This window comes from Phascolarctos cinereus, unplaced genomic scaffold, assembly GCF_003287225.1.
Source record: "Phascolarctos cinereus isolate Bilbo 61053 unplaced genomic scaffold, phaCin_HiC Scaffold_726;HRSCAF=1367, whole genome shotgun sequence".
In the NCBI taxonomy this organism is placed as follows: domain Eukaryota; kingdom Metazoa; phylum Chordata; class Mammalia; order Diprotodontia; family Phascolarctidae; genus Phascolarctos; species Phascolarctos cinereus.
Genome location: NW_027556098.1, coordinates 381,705,929 through 381,723,470, shown reverse-complemented (window position 1 = coordinate 381,723,470; position 17,542 = coordinate 381,705,929). Strand labels below are relative to the sequence as shown.

General features: G+C 43.8%; 1 protein-coding gene across 1 annotated transcript in view; it reads right to left on the bottom strand.

The window, feature by feature from the left end:
* The window catches only part of UBR4 (ubiquitin protein ligase E3 component n-recognin 4), a 148,544-nt gene that overhangs the window by 89,271 nt on the left and 41,731 nt on the right, over positions 1-17,542 (bottom strand). Inside the window, 19 exon segments of the mRNA XM_078145648.1 lie at positions 449-650; positions 862-1,033; positions 1,818-1,975; positions 2,558-2,785; positions 3,446-3,598; positions 4,445-4,603; positions 6,994-7,176; positions 7,660-7,830; positions 8,300-8,530; positions 9,896-10,043; positions 10,133-10,203; positions 10,747-10,938; positions 12,349-12,412; positions 13,572-13,760; positions 14,201-14,399; positions 14,661-14,761; positions 15,019-15,120; positions 15,866-16,075; positions 16,999-17,156. Of these exon segments, the coding sequence (XP_078001774.1) occupies positions 449-650; positions 862-1,033; positions 1,818-1,975; positions 2,558-2,785; positions 3,446-3,598; positions 4,445-4,603; positions 6,994-7,176; positions 7,660-7,830; positions 8,300-8,530; positions 9,896-10,043; positions 10,133-10,203; positions 10,747-10,938; positions 12,349-12,412; positions 13,572-13,760; positions 14,201-14,399; positions 14,661-14,761; positions 15,019-15,120; positions 15,866-16,075; positions 16,999-17,156 (3,091 nt within the window).

Sequence of the window (17,542 nt, the reverse complement as noted above, 5' to 3'; positions counted from 1 at the left end):
TTTATCATTAATACTGTCTCCTCGAAGTATGAGTTACATCAAACCATCCAATAAATATGAATTGCCAGAACGAGCCCAGCACCAGTCTTTGAGGAACTCTCTGCTCCGATTCAAACACTCTAGCCTTAAAGTACCATCGTCCCTAAGGAATGGAGCATCGTTTCAGAGACATGGGCTGATAAGGCCTCGGCTGTTTGCTGGAAAATCAACCCACCTTGCCGCCTCCTTTCTGTTCATTTAAGCCAGTTCTCCTCTGAATACAAGGAAATCCATGTTTCCCAAGGATAAAAACCTGAAGAGCCTCCCCCAAACCCAATTCAGAGCTAAAGCAAACATGTATTTGGCTACAGATTAAGCTGCTGTCCTGTTGCTAACAGGTGGCTGTTATATCCAAATACATCTCGAATAGTTTAAAAAGGGACTGGGCGGGTGGGGTTTGGGGCCTTACTAATGGCCGCTGCCTTGCGCTTTCGGACGGGTTTCATGATGCTGATGACACTGCTGGGCTGCAGAGAAGGCTGGAGCCAGTAGGATGTATTTTCCACATTGGCCATGTAAATGCGTAGGCTGCCATCCTCACACAACAGAATCATGGTTGTCCTCTGCTGCTCATTGCAGGCTGTGTGCCGGATAGCAACCATGTCCTGGATCTGGGAAGGAATAAAGAAGGACAATTATCAGCCACCACAGCAATTAAAAAGGGCTTCAAAACTAAGAAATCATGGCATAGTGCAGTTCCCTCTTCCTCAAAGAAAGAGGTCTAGAAGAAAAATGACCAAAATTCTTTTTCAGGCCTTCTACATAAGGCTAGAGAATTGATCTGCAGATACAGCAGAAAAGACAGAAGGAACTAATACTAACCTTCGCCTTAGCTGGCAAAGTCTTGATCTCCTGGATGAGAAAAGTATCTGGTTTCACCATAATCACCAGTGGCACACCTGTAGTTTGCTGGACACAACACACCAGACCAGGGTGGTTCATCACCTCAGACCACTGGCAAAGGGCGGGGGAAGTTTTACTGCCACCATTAGTACTGCAACAAATAAAGACAGGCCCACAATAATTTAGGTGGCAATCATTAAACACTAATTCTATACTTAAGCCAAAGAATGAAGAAGTCACTCTCTCTTCAACAGACTACATGGACTAATACTGAATAAAGATGGTGTATGAAAGGAAGAAAGGGACACATGCCTGACCAACCAGATCAGCTAACTCAACTCTGGTCATTCATCACTGGAGGGATTGATACTGTACACATCTAGGCCATCTTTATGACCCAATTCTATTCTGGACTAAATACCTATTTTCCTTTAGCCCCAAAAATACCCCCTGGAGACTAGGGCATGTATTCATATCAAAATTAAGGCCAATTGATACCACTGCTTAGCAATCAAATTCAAAGGGTCTGAATGACAATACGTAGCTCTCCGTGTTCAGAACTCTGACGGACAGATAAGAGTGTGAAACTGCCTCCGTGTTCCATGTTCACCACCTTGTCTAATGCTCCAACTTTATATATAGCAAAGTGTATTTCCTGGCATGGACAGCTGAGTGTTTGCTCTCTTGATTTTATTTGAAAGTGGGTGATCAACAGAAACACAAATGAGAGGGAACTATAAAGCAACTTTTCCAAAGGCTCCAAACCTTTACTTCAGCCTTTGAAAAAAAATCCGATGACTACTTTCTCACAAAATCCTATTATCCAGAGACTCAGCTTTAGTTTCCAGATGAAACAGGACAAACAACTTCTTTTGCTTATAGCCAATAACAGAAAGGGAATGTTCATGCCCATGAGCTATAAAGCTGGCTCCTACCTCTTAATGTTGATGGGGAAGAGCCGCAGTACCTCCAAAGTGCACCTGCTGATGGTGGCTGCAAAGGATTTTCCTTGACAGTAGCTGAAGAAGAGCATCTGCAGTACGTGGGAGTAGTACACAGACACGCCTCCTCCTGCGACCTGGCTATTGCTGTCCTGCCGGGACACAGACCCAACATTTGTATTGAGCAAAGCACCAGCAGAGCTGTAACAGTCAGGCAAGGCTTTGATGCTCCTGCTTGTCAGCAGCTCTATCAGACTCTTGTGCCAGGGCCAGGCTATGTCATACCAGCCTCCTTGACAGCTCCATGGACTACTGCAGAGGGAATATCTCCAGGGGAAAATTTATAACCCAAACCTTGGGAACTGAGGACAATGGATCATTAGGGTCAATCAGTTTCATCCTTCAGGACATGAATATGTATTTAAGATCATGGGGAATAATACTTCAGGTGAGAAAAAGAAAAAACATTCTTTCCCCATCTCATGGATAAACTGCTGGAGAGGCTGCATGGCAGAGGTGAAAGCATTTTTAAGAGTCAGAGGCCCTGGGGCCAAATACTGGCTCTGTTCCTTGCTCCCTGGGTAACAGAATACATCAATTTACCACTTTTGACCTCAGTTTCCTCAGCTATAAAATGGGATTTTAGACTAAAGGATCTCTAAGGGTCTCTTCCAATCCTAAATCCTACAATCCTAAATAATTGAGGTCAGAGAAAAGAGAAAAGTCACTCTAACCTTCAGATCTTCATGATTGACTTCCAACACATTTGTGACATAGAAAGGCCCATGCTGGGCACTGCTGGCCTCCTCCATGAGCTGAGTGTAGATGTAGCCAGCTGAGGACATTATAACAATAATGTTCTTGCCCTCTTCATTGAAGAGAAAAGCAACGTCTCTGATCTTTGAGCTTGGCAAGAGAAAGTAGAAGGTTGGGCTCAAGGCATCAACAGAGAGGTCGTATATCTGTACGGTAGAAAAAGAAAAGACTAAACAAGAAGCCAACTCTTGGGACTCTCTGGCAGAACCTCACCTGATTAATTAGTGGCTAAACCAACCAAGACTGCCAGGCTGAGTTGGGGACTGGTAGACAAAGGATTAGAATGAGTTTTAACTTGGACTTCTTATGCTTGGCAAAAGCAAAATGAGCCACTGAAATCTGTTAGTCCCTAATGGATCTGAGGCAACGCTCTTTCAAAAACTAAAAACTGAGACAAAAGATGGCCTAATTCACCATCACAAAAATATCAATCTGGGAAGAGAAGACCCTCAAAGCTTCTGACCAGAACAGAAAACAATTACTATTTACACTCATTCTAGGCCATCAAAACCTAATCAATGAGTCACAGAGGCTGGTCATCTTGACCTATGTCTTGCCACTGGACTTCGATGACTCTGGAGAAGAGAGTGAGGCTGACAACTTTGAGCAGCTCTGCCTCACTCAAAAACAATTCACATGCCAAGTCAAACCATAACCTGCATGATGTCACTGGTCCTCTTGCAGAATAAAGAATAACAACAACAACAGGTCACCCCCGCTGAGCTTTCTGAAGCACACTGTTGGCTAGCAGAGGCTCCCAATCACCACAGGGTCACTGTACCAACAATAAGAGAAAGAGAGAGTACCTTGACAAAGTCTGCGGTAACGATGGCCAGCTCTGTCTGTGAGCCAGGTAACCACACAGCTTTGATGATAAAGTTTCCTGTTGCCAACTGAGGATGCAGCACCAAGTGGTCAGAAACGGAGCCTGAGCTACTGAAAGTCAGCACGTGGCAGTCCTGGCACCCAGCATGGGGACAAAGAAGACAAAGCATGGTCTGACTTATTCCTGCTCATGTCTCAGAAATCCCCCTTTCTTCTTGGCCTCTCAATCGACTGCCATGCCTGGAAACAGACTTCCTCTCGGCTGTGAAATGTCTTTACCTAGTCATGTAATCTTCTCCCCCATCCTCAATACTTCCCACCAGGACTTTCTAGGCCCATTCTTAGCATACCAACATCCTCATCCCTTCTGCCCTTTCAAGATATAGTGCAATGTCCACCCTCCCCACTGACCTCTGTCCCCCCGGCCCCAGGGTCAAAAATGGCCATTCTCTCCTTGGACCTTGCATATCACTTCACTTGATCATTTATGTGCTTCTCATGATCTCTTCTGTATGATAACCATTTGTTTATCAATTGTCTCCCCTGACCAGGTTTAAGTTGTAAAAAGACAAAAATGATTATTTATCTGTCTCTGTCCCTAGGGCACTGTACACAGTAGTCACTCAAAAAAGGTTCACTGAATTTGTTGAAAGGAATCCTTTAAAGACAACTACTTAAAGTGTCATCAAGAAGTTTTCAAACTCCTTGCAAGAAGTAGCCAGGTAAAGGACTTTAGAAAAATACAATCTGCTGACTAATTTTACCTAAAATCAAAATATATCAACAGCCATAAAATAAAAGGAAAAAAGAGGCCATAGAGGCATTTATTTCTCTTCAACTCAGTACAATTATTAAGCACCATTATGACCATCACTGAGAAGAATAGAAAAGAGCGGGTCCCTGCCCTCATCTAATACGGGAAAAACATCAAACTCTCTACAAAATTCCAATGGCCTCCCAAATTGACTCTATACTCTTACCTTCAGTCCACACACAGCAAGGTAGTCTTCCTTACAAGGATTTCCAGTGAGACTTAACACAGTGAAGGGGACTGGTGCCGATGCCAGGCGGGTGAGCGTCAGCTTCCTTTTACTAGAATCTGCTTGTTTGAGGAGCGCAGAGAGTTGCAGAACAGTAATCTGTAAAGGAACATGGCCAACATATATTCCGAGCTCTGATACCATCAGAAGACACAGAACCTTCAGAAAGGTCATGATTTCCTCCTTGTCTCTTGTGACGAGGACCCTCTGCTACAGTTTTATTTGGCAGCTAAGCAAGAAATACCTTCCTAATATTATAAGGAGTCAAGATGGCAAAGTAGCAGGAAGAAGTAGAGAGCAGCTTACCTATCCCCTCAAAAAATTCCTTCAAACAGAGCTAGAAAATGCACCAGACTGAATCCTGATGGGGAAATCTAAGAAAAGGTCACAGTAACTTATTTTTCTGGCCCAGGGAAAGGAGAATTAGATTTCCTGAAATTAGAATTCCTGAAAGAAATGAAATAAGAATTTTTAACAGTTTAAAAATGTCTGTCACTGAAATGAGATTTCTAGAGGTGAAAAAATTGGAAAAGAAATGAGAATTGTGGAAGAAAGAATTGGGAAGGGAATTAACAGCTTGACACAAGAGATATAACACTTTGCCCAAGCAAGAAACTTTCTGAAAATTAAAATAGACCAAATAGAAGCCAATGACTCCATAGGACAAGAAATATTAAAACATAGTCAAAAGAATGAAAAAACAGAAGAAAATCTAATATATCTCATCACAAAAACAAATAACCTGGAAAAAGGATCAAGAGGAAAAAAAATGAAGAATCATCATGCCCAAAAAAAGAGCCTAGACAGCATATTTCAAGAAATCTTAAAAGAAAACTTCAATCTCTTAGAGCCAGAGGGCAAAGTAAAAATACAATCCACCAATTACCTCCTGAAAAAACCTCAAAATAAAAATTCTCAGGAACATTACAGCCAAAATCCAGAACTTACAGGTTAAAGAAAAAATACTGCAAACAGCCAGAAAGAAAGAATTCAAGGACTGAGGAGCCACAGTTAGGATCACCTATGATTTAGCAGTCTTCACTATAAAAGAGCTGAGAGCTAGGAAAACTATATTCCAGAAGAAAAAGGAAAAAGGCTTACAACAAAAGAAAAACTTACTGAGTAAAACTGGAGTGGGGGAGGGAATGGGCTGTTGATGAAATAGTGGACTTTTAAGTATTCCTGATGAAAAGACCAGAGCTGTGTAGAAACTATGAAATTCAAACATAAGAGTGAAGAGAAACATAAAGGTACACAGGAATAATGATAAAAGAGCTAAACAAGGATGAACTACTTACATTCAAATATGGGGAGATGGTATTGTTTATCAGCAACTAGGTCAAGGAGGGAGTCTAATTAGACAAAAGGCCTGCTAGTGGTTCTATTATGTCTTAATGATCTTAAAAGAAGAATGTAAAGAAAGGGGAAAATGACTACATAGAGGGGTAAAGGGAAGAGGAATACACTGGAGATAAAAGGGAAGCAGAAGAAGGAAAGGAAGGTGAGGAAAATTCTCTCACCTAATCAAGGTGCACAATTAGACAGCTAAATAAACAGGGTGGGGTGAGGAAGCAGAGTTGGATACAAAAATACATTTCACTCAACAAGGAAAGAGTAAGGAAAGGGGAGGAAGAGAGGGAATTAGAAGAAGGGCAGATCAAGGGGGCATTAGTCCGAAGCAAAACAAACTAATGAAGGATGTATGAAAATATTTATAGCAGCTTTTCTTGTGGTGGCAAAAAATGAGAATCTGAGGGGATGCCCATAAACTGTGGAATGGCTAAACAAGTTATGGCATGTGAATGTGATAGAAATGATAGAGATGGTTTCAGAAAAACCTGAGGAGACCTGGATAAATGGATGTAGAGTGAATCACACAGAAAGAGCCAGGTGAACAATTTTTACAATGAAAACAATACAGTAAAGACAAACGACTCTGAAAGACTTTAACAACTTTGATCAGTGTGTTATCATCAAACACGATTCCACACGGCTAATGATGAATCATGCTACCCATGCCCTAAGAGAAAAGCGAAGGACTGAGTATATAGAATGAGAGAGTGAGAGTGAGAGAGAGAGAGAGAGAGAGAGAGAGAGAGAGAGATCTATCTCATTCACTTGGTGTACCGTGTGTGTGTGTGTGTGTGTGTGTGTGTGTGTGTGTGTGTGTGAGAGAGAGAGAGAGAGAGACAGAGAGAGAGAGAGAGAGAGAGAGAGAGAGAGAGAGAGAGACAGAGAGAGAGAGAAAAGGGAGAGAGGGAGGGAGACAGGGAGACAGACAGACAACAATTTGTTTTGCTTGATTATATATATTTGTTGGTACAAATATGTTAAATGTTTTGGTTTTTGCTTTTCTTTTGCTTTCAAAGGAGGGGAGGGGAGTAGAAGCATTGGGACAAGAGGGAGAGAAGGTGAATTTTTGTTCGTTGAAAAAAATAAAATATAAATAAAAAATACTAGGGAGTGAATAAGGGAGCTGGAGGATCTACCTTGCCCTTTTCATGGCTGACAGCTAAATGTTGGCGTCGTCCATGGGGTGAAGACAGCACACACATTGCCACACGTCTCAGCACGTGGGCACTAATGAGCTGGCGAATGGTCTGGCCCTGGTCTCCACTGTAGTTCATCCGCACGTTTTCAAAGGCACCTTCCTGGGAGCCTAAGGTAGGGACCTATACAAAGGGAAGAAACACAAATACCCAGTGATAATGTAACCAAGTGATAATGTCCCAGTACTACACCTATCTTTTTAAAAATAAGAGTAATGTATAACCTACAACAAGTTGCTTACTGTCTCAGGGAGGAGGTAGGTGAGGGAGGGAGACAGAAAATTCAGAACTCAAAAATTTTTTTTAAATCAATGCTAAAAATTGTCTTTACACGTAATTGGGGGAAAAATAAAATATTTTAAAAAAAAAACAAACAAGTGTACTCAGGCACAATTTATGTGATTTATGTACCATAGGAGGTAAAAAGTATTCAAGGACTAGAAGAGGTATACAGTAAGATGGCAGACTGTTTATGGCTATATACTTATCCTAAGAAGGTGGAGACTACATCCTAAGTGCATTGTGTGTAGCACTGGGCATAACCTGGTTGACAGTAAGTTCACTGGTCCCCGCACTGCCTGGTTCCATGAGCTCACTGGCACTCACCATCAGCTGGTCTGTCATCTCTACCATCTTGTCCAAGGTATGTAACTCATTGAGTGCCTGCTGGGCCCGGCTGCTGCTGCCCATAGCTGAAGCCTGCTGGAAGTTGATCTGAATGGCCTCCATGAGGAAGCTGAGCATGTCTAACACCAAGGGAGCGAAGGAGAAGTTCGCCTGAGGGAAAAAACAAATGAAGAAATGAAAGTGCACAAAGATAATGTATTATATCTGTGGTATCTTTAAGAGGAGATGCCACTACAATACACTTCTCCTCATTCCTGGCCCAACATACTAGCCACTGGAACAACCTCCCGAGGCTTCATTTGATTGTATAAAAACTCAAGACTTCCAATCTCACCTCTCTTTTCATGGAAACAGCTGCCAAACTTAGCGTGCTGCTGACTCAGTTAACTGTTCCAGTGTCCCTCCCCCCTGTTTATGCTATCAGGCAGCACAAGTGCTGAGGTGATAACTTCTAATGGTTAATTACAGCTGCTTCCATCACACATAAGCAGAAACTGAGGTGAAAATTCTGTGACTGCAGGTGATTGAAAGCACCTATGGATGACCAAAGTCCAGAGACCCTCTTCCCCTTGCCTCATCTCATCCCTGATCCTGGGTGCGAGCCATCTGAGAAACCCACCTGGGTCTGAAGCTCCTCTCGGCAACCTTCCACACTCCGGCATAAACTGCTCTTCTTGGGCTTCTCTTCATCAGCAACTTTGCCATCATTGATAGTGACCTTGGCTTTGTCTGCTGGGGATGTGCTGCTGGCATGGCGCACCACACTCTCAGAAACCCGGGGCTCACTCTGAAATGCTGACTCCTTCATTGTGGAGCTCATGCCACTGCTAGGCGTCCTCTTCACCAGAGCCTGAGAAAAACCAATCCAAATTCAGAGAGCCCTAACCCTAACCACAGGACCTCGAGTCTATACCACCTGAGACCCTGGGGCGGCTAATCATGGGAATGAGTTACAGAATCTCACACCTCAAATTCATCCCTGAACGGGAATCCTCCTCTACAATATACCCCCAAAGTGGCCCAAAGACCACCAGAAGACAAAAATGAACAGCCTCTTAAGTCAGCCCGGTCCACTTTTAGAGACCTCTAACTGTGAAGTTCTTCCTTACATTAAATCACAATTTGTCTCTCTGAATTTCCCTCTGAAGTCAAGCAGAACAAGCTAATCCCCTCTTTCATGTGCTAGTACTTCAGATACAGGAAAACTAACATCCCTGCTAAGTCTTCTCTGCTCCTGCCTACTTCCTTCAAACAATCCTCACAAGACACAACTGAGGAGCTTCCCCATTCTGACTCCATTCTCCAGCCATTAAATGGCCTCCCAAAATGAGGTGCCCAGAAATGAACACAACATTCCAGGTGTGATCTGAGCACAGCCTAGTGGAAGCTCCTGCATCCTAGACATGACGTCATCTCTCATAGCAGGTGAAAGTCGTATTAGCTTTTCTTGGCTGTCATGCACTATGGATTCATACTGACCTTGCCATTCACTAAAAACCCCATATCTTTTTCGGAACAACTGCTATTAGCCATGCCTCCACTGTCATGTGACTTGGGAGGTTAACTGTACAATATATTCTATTAGGTCCAATGTTTTATCTAGCCTGTTGAGATCTGTAAGCCTGATTCTCTTGTACAGTGTGTATCCTAGCTTTACATCATCTACTAATTTTGGTCATGATGGCCTAAACGCTGTCCTCCCAATTATTCACTTATCATGTCCTAAGTTTTAGGATAATGCCTCACGAACCCCATTCCTCAATATCTCCCTATCATCACTGTCAGAGAGTGGGCCTGAAAAACTAGATCTGGAGGTAGCCTAGGAGAAAGGACAAGAGATGATGTACCCTGCCCATGGCCTATGGCAGCAGCACAAGATAGACTCTAAGAGTCATCATATGTCAGTGCCAAAGAAGATCTTGGGTTCAGATGTCATCTCAGAGGTCATCGTGCCTAACGTCCTCATTTTGCATAAGATACTAAGAATCTAAGAGGGAGAAGTGACTTTCAAAGGGTCACACAACAAGGTAGGAGACAAAGCTAACTTAAGAATACAAAATGCTCGCAAGCCAATCCAATTCTGCCTATGACCACTGCACTGGATGTCACCAGGAAAGCAAATGGACTAGAACCTTATGTGTCCTGGTACTTTTCTCCCAGTCTATCCTAATTGTCAAGTCACTTAAGAGCACGACAAGTATTCTGGACCTCTTACCAAACAGCTACCATCTTCCTTGGCTCCACAGTCACAGAAGAAGGACCCATACTTGGCATAGGAAATCTCATGATCCTTGTGGCAGACCTTAGCACACACTGTGCACACGCCAACCCCATCCACCATCTTGCAGGTGTGACAGTGGTACCTATGGAGATCAAAAATCCCCAAATGAGTAAAAAAGCCCAGCAGGCAAGAAAGAGAAACTCCTAATCTCATGGGAAAGTGCACACTTACCAATGCTGGTTCATGAATTCTTTCTGTGTGATAGTAAATGTACATAACTTGTTGCAAAGAGAATCTTCATCCTCCAAAGTAAAGAAAATTCATTTAGCCACACACACACACACACCCCTCCCTACTTCCCCACTCCTCCATCCATCTGGAAATCTTCTGGTCAGATGGTAAATGATCAGAGGAAACCCAAAGCAGCAAGAGTTGACAGACTGAAAACAAAACTTACTGCAAGTATCAGTAAAGGCCTTATCTGTTTTGTGGTCAAGATAACAATTAAACTTGTATTTCCTATACAAAGGTTTCACACAACCTCTGACCCAAATTCTATTAAAGTTCATTTGATACATAAAAAGGTCTCTCCCAATTGAACAATACGTCCTTCCAGAAGGATAGGTTTTCATAACTCCCTCTTCAAGCTGCTGAAAATCAAGAGCCTTTGAGTGTGAGCAGTTATGGGAAACAGTTTTGCCTGATGCCTCAGCAGCTGCTGAGCTTGGAGAAGACAATATTTTTAAGGCTGGGTTCTATCAGCATAGATGAAAAACCTAAATGGAAGCTGTCCTTTCAACAAGTGGCCCTCAAACTTAAGGTGGGCTGCGTTAGAGGAGACTTACTGAGTCCTCGGCCTGAGAGTCTTCTTCTTCTACCGCCAGTTCCTCTACCCAGTCTGAGTCGACCTCAATGGCCCGCTCCTCTCCATCCACTGAGAGATGACTCGGGCCCTGACCGCTGCCCTGGCTCAAGGCATTGGTGACATCAGCCAGGTAAGATACAATATGGCAGGTACATTCCAAAATAGTCACATGCTATAAAAGAAGACCACGATTCCTCAGAAATTACACTTCCCAACCATTTCGTGTTATGTAAAATCAAGTACTGCGCATTTTTCCCAATGAAAAAAGTTCTTTTTCATTCACATCATCTACATTTATATGGCTCTCGGTATGTTTTTCCCTCATTAGTCTGCACACCTTTGTACGATGAGTGTGGGACCTTTTTTACACCTTCTGAGTTGTTCTCTCTTGATTAGTTTGGTCTCTTTTTCCTTCATTCTGTCTCATTTTTGTTCCCAACCCTCCTCTTGGCAGTTTGGGAACTTTCACTTAGTCCTTTATCCTCCAATGCCAGCAGTCCTCACTTAACAATAACTAACAATAATAACTGCAGCTAGCATTTAGGTAGTACTCTAAGGTTTGCAAAGCTCTTTACAGGATATATCTGAATTTGATCCTCACAACAACCCTGTCAAGTAGGTGCTAGTATTATCCTCATTTTGCAGATGAGGAAACTGAGGATGAGAGAGATGAAGTGACTTGCTCAGGGTCACACAGCAAACAAACAAGTGACTATATTAGGCAGGATCTGAATTGAGACTTCTTGACTCCAAGTGCCGCCCTCTGGCCGCCGCACCACCTAGTGGCTGCAATTAAACATGATAAAGGCTCAGACCACTACGTCAGGAGAAAACAGGGAGCAGTTGGAGAGATCATGAGTTAGCTTAGTGGCAAATTCCTCATACCTCTTTTTCAAATACAACAGCCTGACCTCTAGCCCTCAGAAACCCAAGTCACTTTATTCTATCCTCTATGACCTTTCCATGCTAAGAGGACAAAGACTGCCAAGAAGAAAACTGGCACCTAAGAAGGGTCCCATGGCAAGCAGAAGGGGTCACCATGTGCTCTCAGCCAACCACCCAGGGCTCTTCCATTCCACAGGGGATGAAATGTCACCTGGATGCAGGAATTACAGATCCTAGCAGAGTGACTTGTGTGCCTAAAGCCCCCTGGGAGGCTTGGCAGAGAAACATTTGGAAGTCCAGAAGTCCAGAAGTCCACCGTGCACTCAGAGTGTGCATTGATTAGGGGGTGTCTGATGGAAGCAGGAAGGACAGTTTTCTGTACCATGATAATACATTTTTTTAACCAGCAGCCACATGATATTTTAGGGAGGGCTCTACTGAAAGCCTGTTTTTCAGAGTATTTGCAGCCTCCTATCACTTCCTGACACCTTGAAAAGGCCTAAAGGCATGCAGTTAACAATTACACACTTCTTCCCATAGGATAACCAGGGACAGAGAGCAGGGCTGAGAAGCAATGACTGACTTCCTGGAGAACTGAAGACAAGAATCAATCAACACCTCCCAGGGTGAACAGATCCTCCCCAACTGTTTTACTTGTCACCCTCCCAATCTAATAATTGCTCCCCAATTTTCTTACCTTCCCATGCATTACATTAGCATTCATTTTTTCAACTACATTCTTCTGAGACAAGTATTTCTTACTGTTGAGGAAAGGAAATACAGAAACACTGAGGTGTCCAGGGAGAGGAAACATCTTCCTGACTCCACCAGGTCTTCAATTCCCAGCCCAGTTGGTAAATACAGAAATCCAAATTAATTCTTAATAGAAAAAGACTGAACGGAATGGACTAACAGAGTGAACGACAGGTTGAGAGTTAAATCACATAGGCCTTTATCACTAACCCTTCCCATCAATTTGTCCCATACCTCAGTCTTCTCATCAGCAAAATAACGATAATATATAGTCTAAGAAAGCTGTGAGGATTGTGTACCAAGCTCAAGACTACTTTAATGTCATGAATCAATGACACTGAATCATCACACGGAAAATGCCACAGCACGTTACATTTTCTTCTTTACTCAAACCCATTCTCTCACATCTATCCCCCTTTTCTCTTTAACCCCTCTGCAACAAACCTAGCATAAGCTCACTTTACTACTAACCTGGACAACATCCTCCCCTCAGGAATTCCCCCAGCACTCTATATAATACATTCAATACTTCCCTCAGCCACTGTCAGACTAACCTTCCTAACAGACTGGATCATGTCGCTCAATAGATCAAATACCTTCAGTGTTTTACCTACTTTTGCCTACAGAACAAAATAAAACTCCTTTACCCAACATTCCAAACCCTATACAATCTGGTGCTGCCCTACTTGTCCCCCCAACACACATGCACACACACAACATACATCACACACACACACATTTTCTGTTCTAGTGAAACTGAACTCTCCTCAGTCCTGGCTCCCCTCCCAAAACATATCTTTGTTCTTTTGTCTTCATGATTTACTTGTACACTTCCTTACACCTGGAAGATACACTTTGTATGTTTAACCCCTATGTGTCTTTTAAAGCCCAACTCAAACTTTCTCAGCTAAATGTTCCCTGATACGCCAACAGGCAATGACCCACCAATCCCTAAGCCATCCCTCTCTGAGAACTTTGTTCTGGCTTCATGAAGAGAAGGAGCCCAGCCCACCCAGACTCTTCTCTCCCCCAGCACAACAGGTGCCTGGTAGAGTCTGCTCAAGCTGAATGAGCTCCGAATGAAGGGCAGCGGCAGCATGGTTTCACCTTCACCAAGGCCCAGCTCCAGACCTCATTGCTCACTTGCTTCATTTCCTTTTCACTTACCATCTGCTCAACCAGTCCACAGCAGCACCATGAAGCTGGAGGTGGCCGGCACCTTGGCCCGCACTGGCCAGTGTCGCCATCACGACCATGAGCTCAGGAAAGCCAGCGCCATCCCCATTGGCCAGCATTTCTGTCGCCATAGGGATCAGGGTGCTCAGCAGCACAGTGCAAACGCCTTCCCCAACTTGGCTACAGGGGAGAGAAAACAGTGAAGCAATGAGATGCCAATGGGAATCAGGACCCCAGCTGGCTGAGGTGCAGGACACACTGGAGGCAAACAGAGCCCAGGCCGTGGGCATTATTTGAGCATGTAGCAGGAGCTCAGTCTGCCCATCAGTCACCCTCAGTTTTAAAAAACTCATGCTCTATAACCCTGACTCGACAAAATCACAGCACAGCCATGCACACAGTCCTCATTAGATCAGGCTCCTCTGGGAGCTGTACCCTGGATGAAGTTCAGGAGCTGTGCTGGGGCTCATGGTTGGGGAGAGAGGACAAGAGGAGGGAATGGGAGGATATCTCAAAGGATGGAACTGATAGCAGAGGGGGCAACAGATAGGCTTAGTGCCATGCACATCCTCCTGGAGTTTTCTAAGGTCACTGAAGCACATCGGTTCAAGACGTTCTACCTGTTCTCCCGAACAATGTATGTGGTCAGTAGCTGCAGCAGCTGCCGGTTCTCTTGCACCACCTCCAGCTGGTCGGACTCTTTAGGGGGTGATGTGGTCATGCGGGTAAGCCAGGCCTGCAGCCGCACAGGCTCCACACAAGCCAGCTGGGCGAGGGAGCCACACAGATGTAGCAGGCTGGGATTAGGGCTCTTCTCAGCTGAGGAAAGAGCAAAGGGCTGCAGTCAACACAACAGGGGCCAGAAAAGAGTGAGAAGAAAGGTGGGAGGGAAGAAATGTGGGGGAGGGAAAGGGGAGGCCATTTTAATTGAGTGTTCTGTCTCCCTCCAAAAATTCTCCCGGAAAGATTCTCCCCACTTGTTCACATTTTCATGCTGCTGTGACACTCTGGCAGAAGGTGGCCCAGTATTAGCCAGACATCAAAGTTCCCATAAGGAGATTATTAAAAGCTGTCACTCACTCAGCTGGAAGAGTTTGGTGAAGAATTTCAGAACTCGGTTACAGAATTTAGCAGAGAGGTTCTCATTGGCTGTGGCCATCATGATCTGGACAAGTTCTCCACTGGGAGACGGAAGGGAGAGAAAAACGGAAGAATCGCATTAAGCCCCACAAAAGGCATCCATTTCCATTTCCTCACCATCACTTGTTTTTCCAGTGGAACCATTCATCTTCAGAGCATGACTGGTTCAGGACATGAAGCCCTCCCTCCCTCTCTCCCTTAGAGAGGAGATAAAAGTAGTCTTGTTCCTCAAGCACACAGGCCCCTGATCAGATCTCCCAGAAGGCAACACCCCATGAAGGATGCCAAAAGATCTCACCTCTCTGAGAAAAACTCCTCCATAGCCTTGCGAGCCTGGCTACTTTCCAACTGCTTCTCCAGATGCTGGAGACACTCTTCCAAGATGGACTCATCTAGTCCGCTGAGGATCAAAAAGGAGAAAATGATTGTGTGAACAGTCAGGTGCATTCTAATGGCTTTCTGAGCATTCATAATGCTCACACAGGAATGAAACATGAAAATGTCAAAAACAGTGAGAGCAGTGGCCAAGAGTCAACAGAGACAGTAAAGTTATCAACCATTTCTAAATAAAGGTTCTTTGATCTGACTTTCCTATCCTCTATGCCCCCTGAGTTAATGAATAGAATCACTAAATTTCAATTGTTTGCCAAGATGTGATTCAGTGATATAAGTAATACAAGCTATGAGTTCTAACCTTGTCTCTGGCTTGGATACACTTGAGTGACAGGAGACAAATCCCATTTGCTTAGCTAATAATTCTGAGCTCCTCAAAAGGAAAAAGGCAGAATGCCCAAGAAAAAATATAGATTTTGGTGAACAAACCTGGTCCCTTCACTATTGAGATGATGGGTACAAGGCCTAGATACTCATTTCCCTAATAGAACATTGTCATAAGTAGACAAAAACACACTACACAGTTCTTTGGGAAGACGTAATATGACACAGGAACCTATCACAAATCCTGGCAGGATTCAAATGTTGACCCTACCCTTTTCTGTCATCCAGCATTTTGGATGAAGACAGAGCAAGGGTCCAAGAATCAGGAAAAAAAAAGTTGCTATGTCTATCTGCAAGAATCCCATTACCTTACCTAACATCAATTACAAAGGAGCTGGCAGAAGCTAACAGCACTAAATCAGACTCACCTATTAGGGTCTGCATGATTGGCCAAAATGTTGTAACACCCCGTGATAAGCTTCTCATAGACTCGAGCCAAAAACTCATCTGACTCCGCCGGGCCCAGAATCCTTTCCAGGGAGTTGCTGCTCATCTCAGCCACACTCTCAGTGCTCGTCTCCAAGAGGAGGGGCAGCAGTGTACCGATCACCTGGGGAGGGTTTAACTCATCGGACCAACTTCAGGGAAGAAAAAGGAACCAGGTCAGTTACTGGATACTTCTGAGACCCTGCTAGGAAAAGCACAACTCGAGCATTTCTAAAGGGAAACACTTACTGATCTTTACCGAAAAGACGAATATTCTGTACAACAGATGTAAACCAAGGGAAAAGATATCTCAAAACCAACAAAGTAATTGCTCTGCCTCCAAAAAGGCAGGCTTTGGACAAAAATATAACCTCAGCATTTTGGCTGACATTTCTTCTCCAGGGAACATGGCCCTAATTTTATGTGGACTGTTCACAAAAGCACCAAACAATCCCTATATCAGTCTGCTCCACTACAGTGGAAAACTGGAGCCCCTCCTGGTATTTATGAACAACCTTTCAAACTATAGCTGCCCATATCTATCTGATGTTGCTATTTAAATACTGTACCTCCTTCCAGAGGTCACATGTAGGAAGAGAGGTGGGAGCTGCCTCTACCTTAGCATCCTCAGAGCTCACACTGATGGAGCCCTCACAGCTTACAAATCACCTTCCTCAAATTCTTCCTTGAGGTCGGCAGTGCAAGTATTATTGCCCCATTCTAACAGAGGAGAAAACCAAGGCACAGAAATGTCAAGTTATTTGTCCAAAGGGTCTTAACTAGTTCAGTGATAGATCTGAATCTTAAAACCTCGTCCTTGGGACTTTAAGCCTTCCCTCTATACTCTCACTTCTGTATAATTTAAAACCAGAAATATGACTCAAAGTGAAAAGATTCATTCCAAGGGCCAAATGTACAGGGTTCTTCTACTAGACAAGAATACAAGCAAGGTCTATTAATACCAACACCCAATTGCTTCCCTCACATATTTTCTCTAGATATAGATAGTTTTCTCAGCTAAAGAGCTAAAGAAAAAGCACAGAAGACTTTGAATTTAATTATACAAAGTACTCACACAATAAGATCACCAGTCAGCCTGACCAGAGAAAGAAGCGTGTGCTTCAAGGAAGCAGCCAAGGGCAGACTCTGGCTGCAGAGGGTCCCTAGGTGGGCAGCCTGCACAGCACTGATGTAACTCTCTGCTGGGATTGTGTCATTGGCAAAAGCATTACGCTATGAGGAAGCAGAACACAAATATCATATAAGGCATAAGGACCACACAGTCTACATATGATCAAATTTTCTCACTGAAGAAAGATGACAATAGAAGAAGCCATCAGGGCTTACAGACTAATGATTATATTTTAGCAATGTGGGAATGAAGGAATAGCCATACACTAAAAACATGATAAGCAACCAACCAATGTCTAGGTGACTAACTCCTGCCCTGCCCACCTCAGTGGTCAAAACCAGAAGTGAACACATTCATGTGTTCTGAAAAGCATTCAGCCAAGGGAGCTGTGTCACAGCAAGACCAGATGATGGAGCCATCTCACTAGGCAGTGGGCTGCCTTGGATGAAGGTCTGGGGTCCCCGGGTGGACTGGATGACCACTTGTG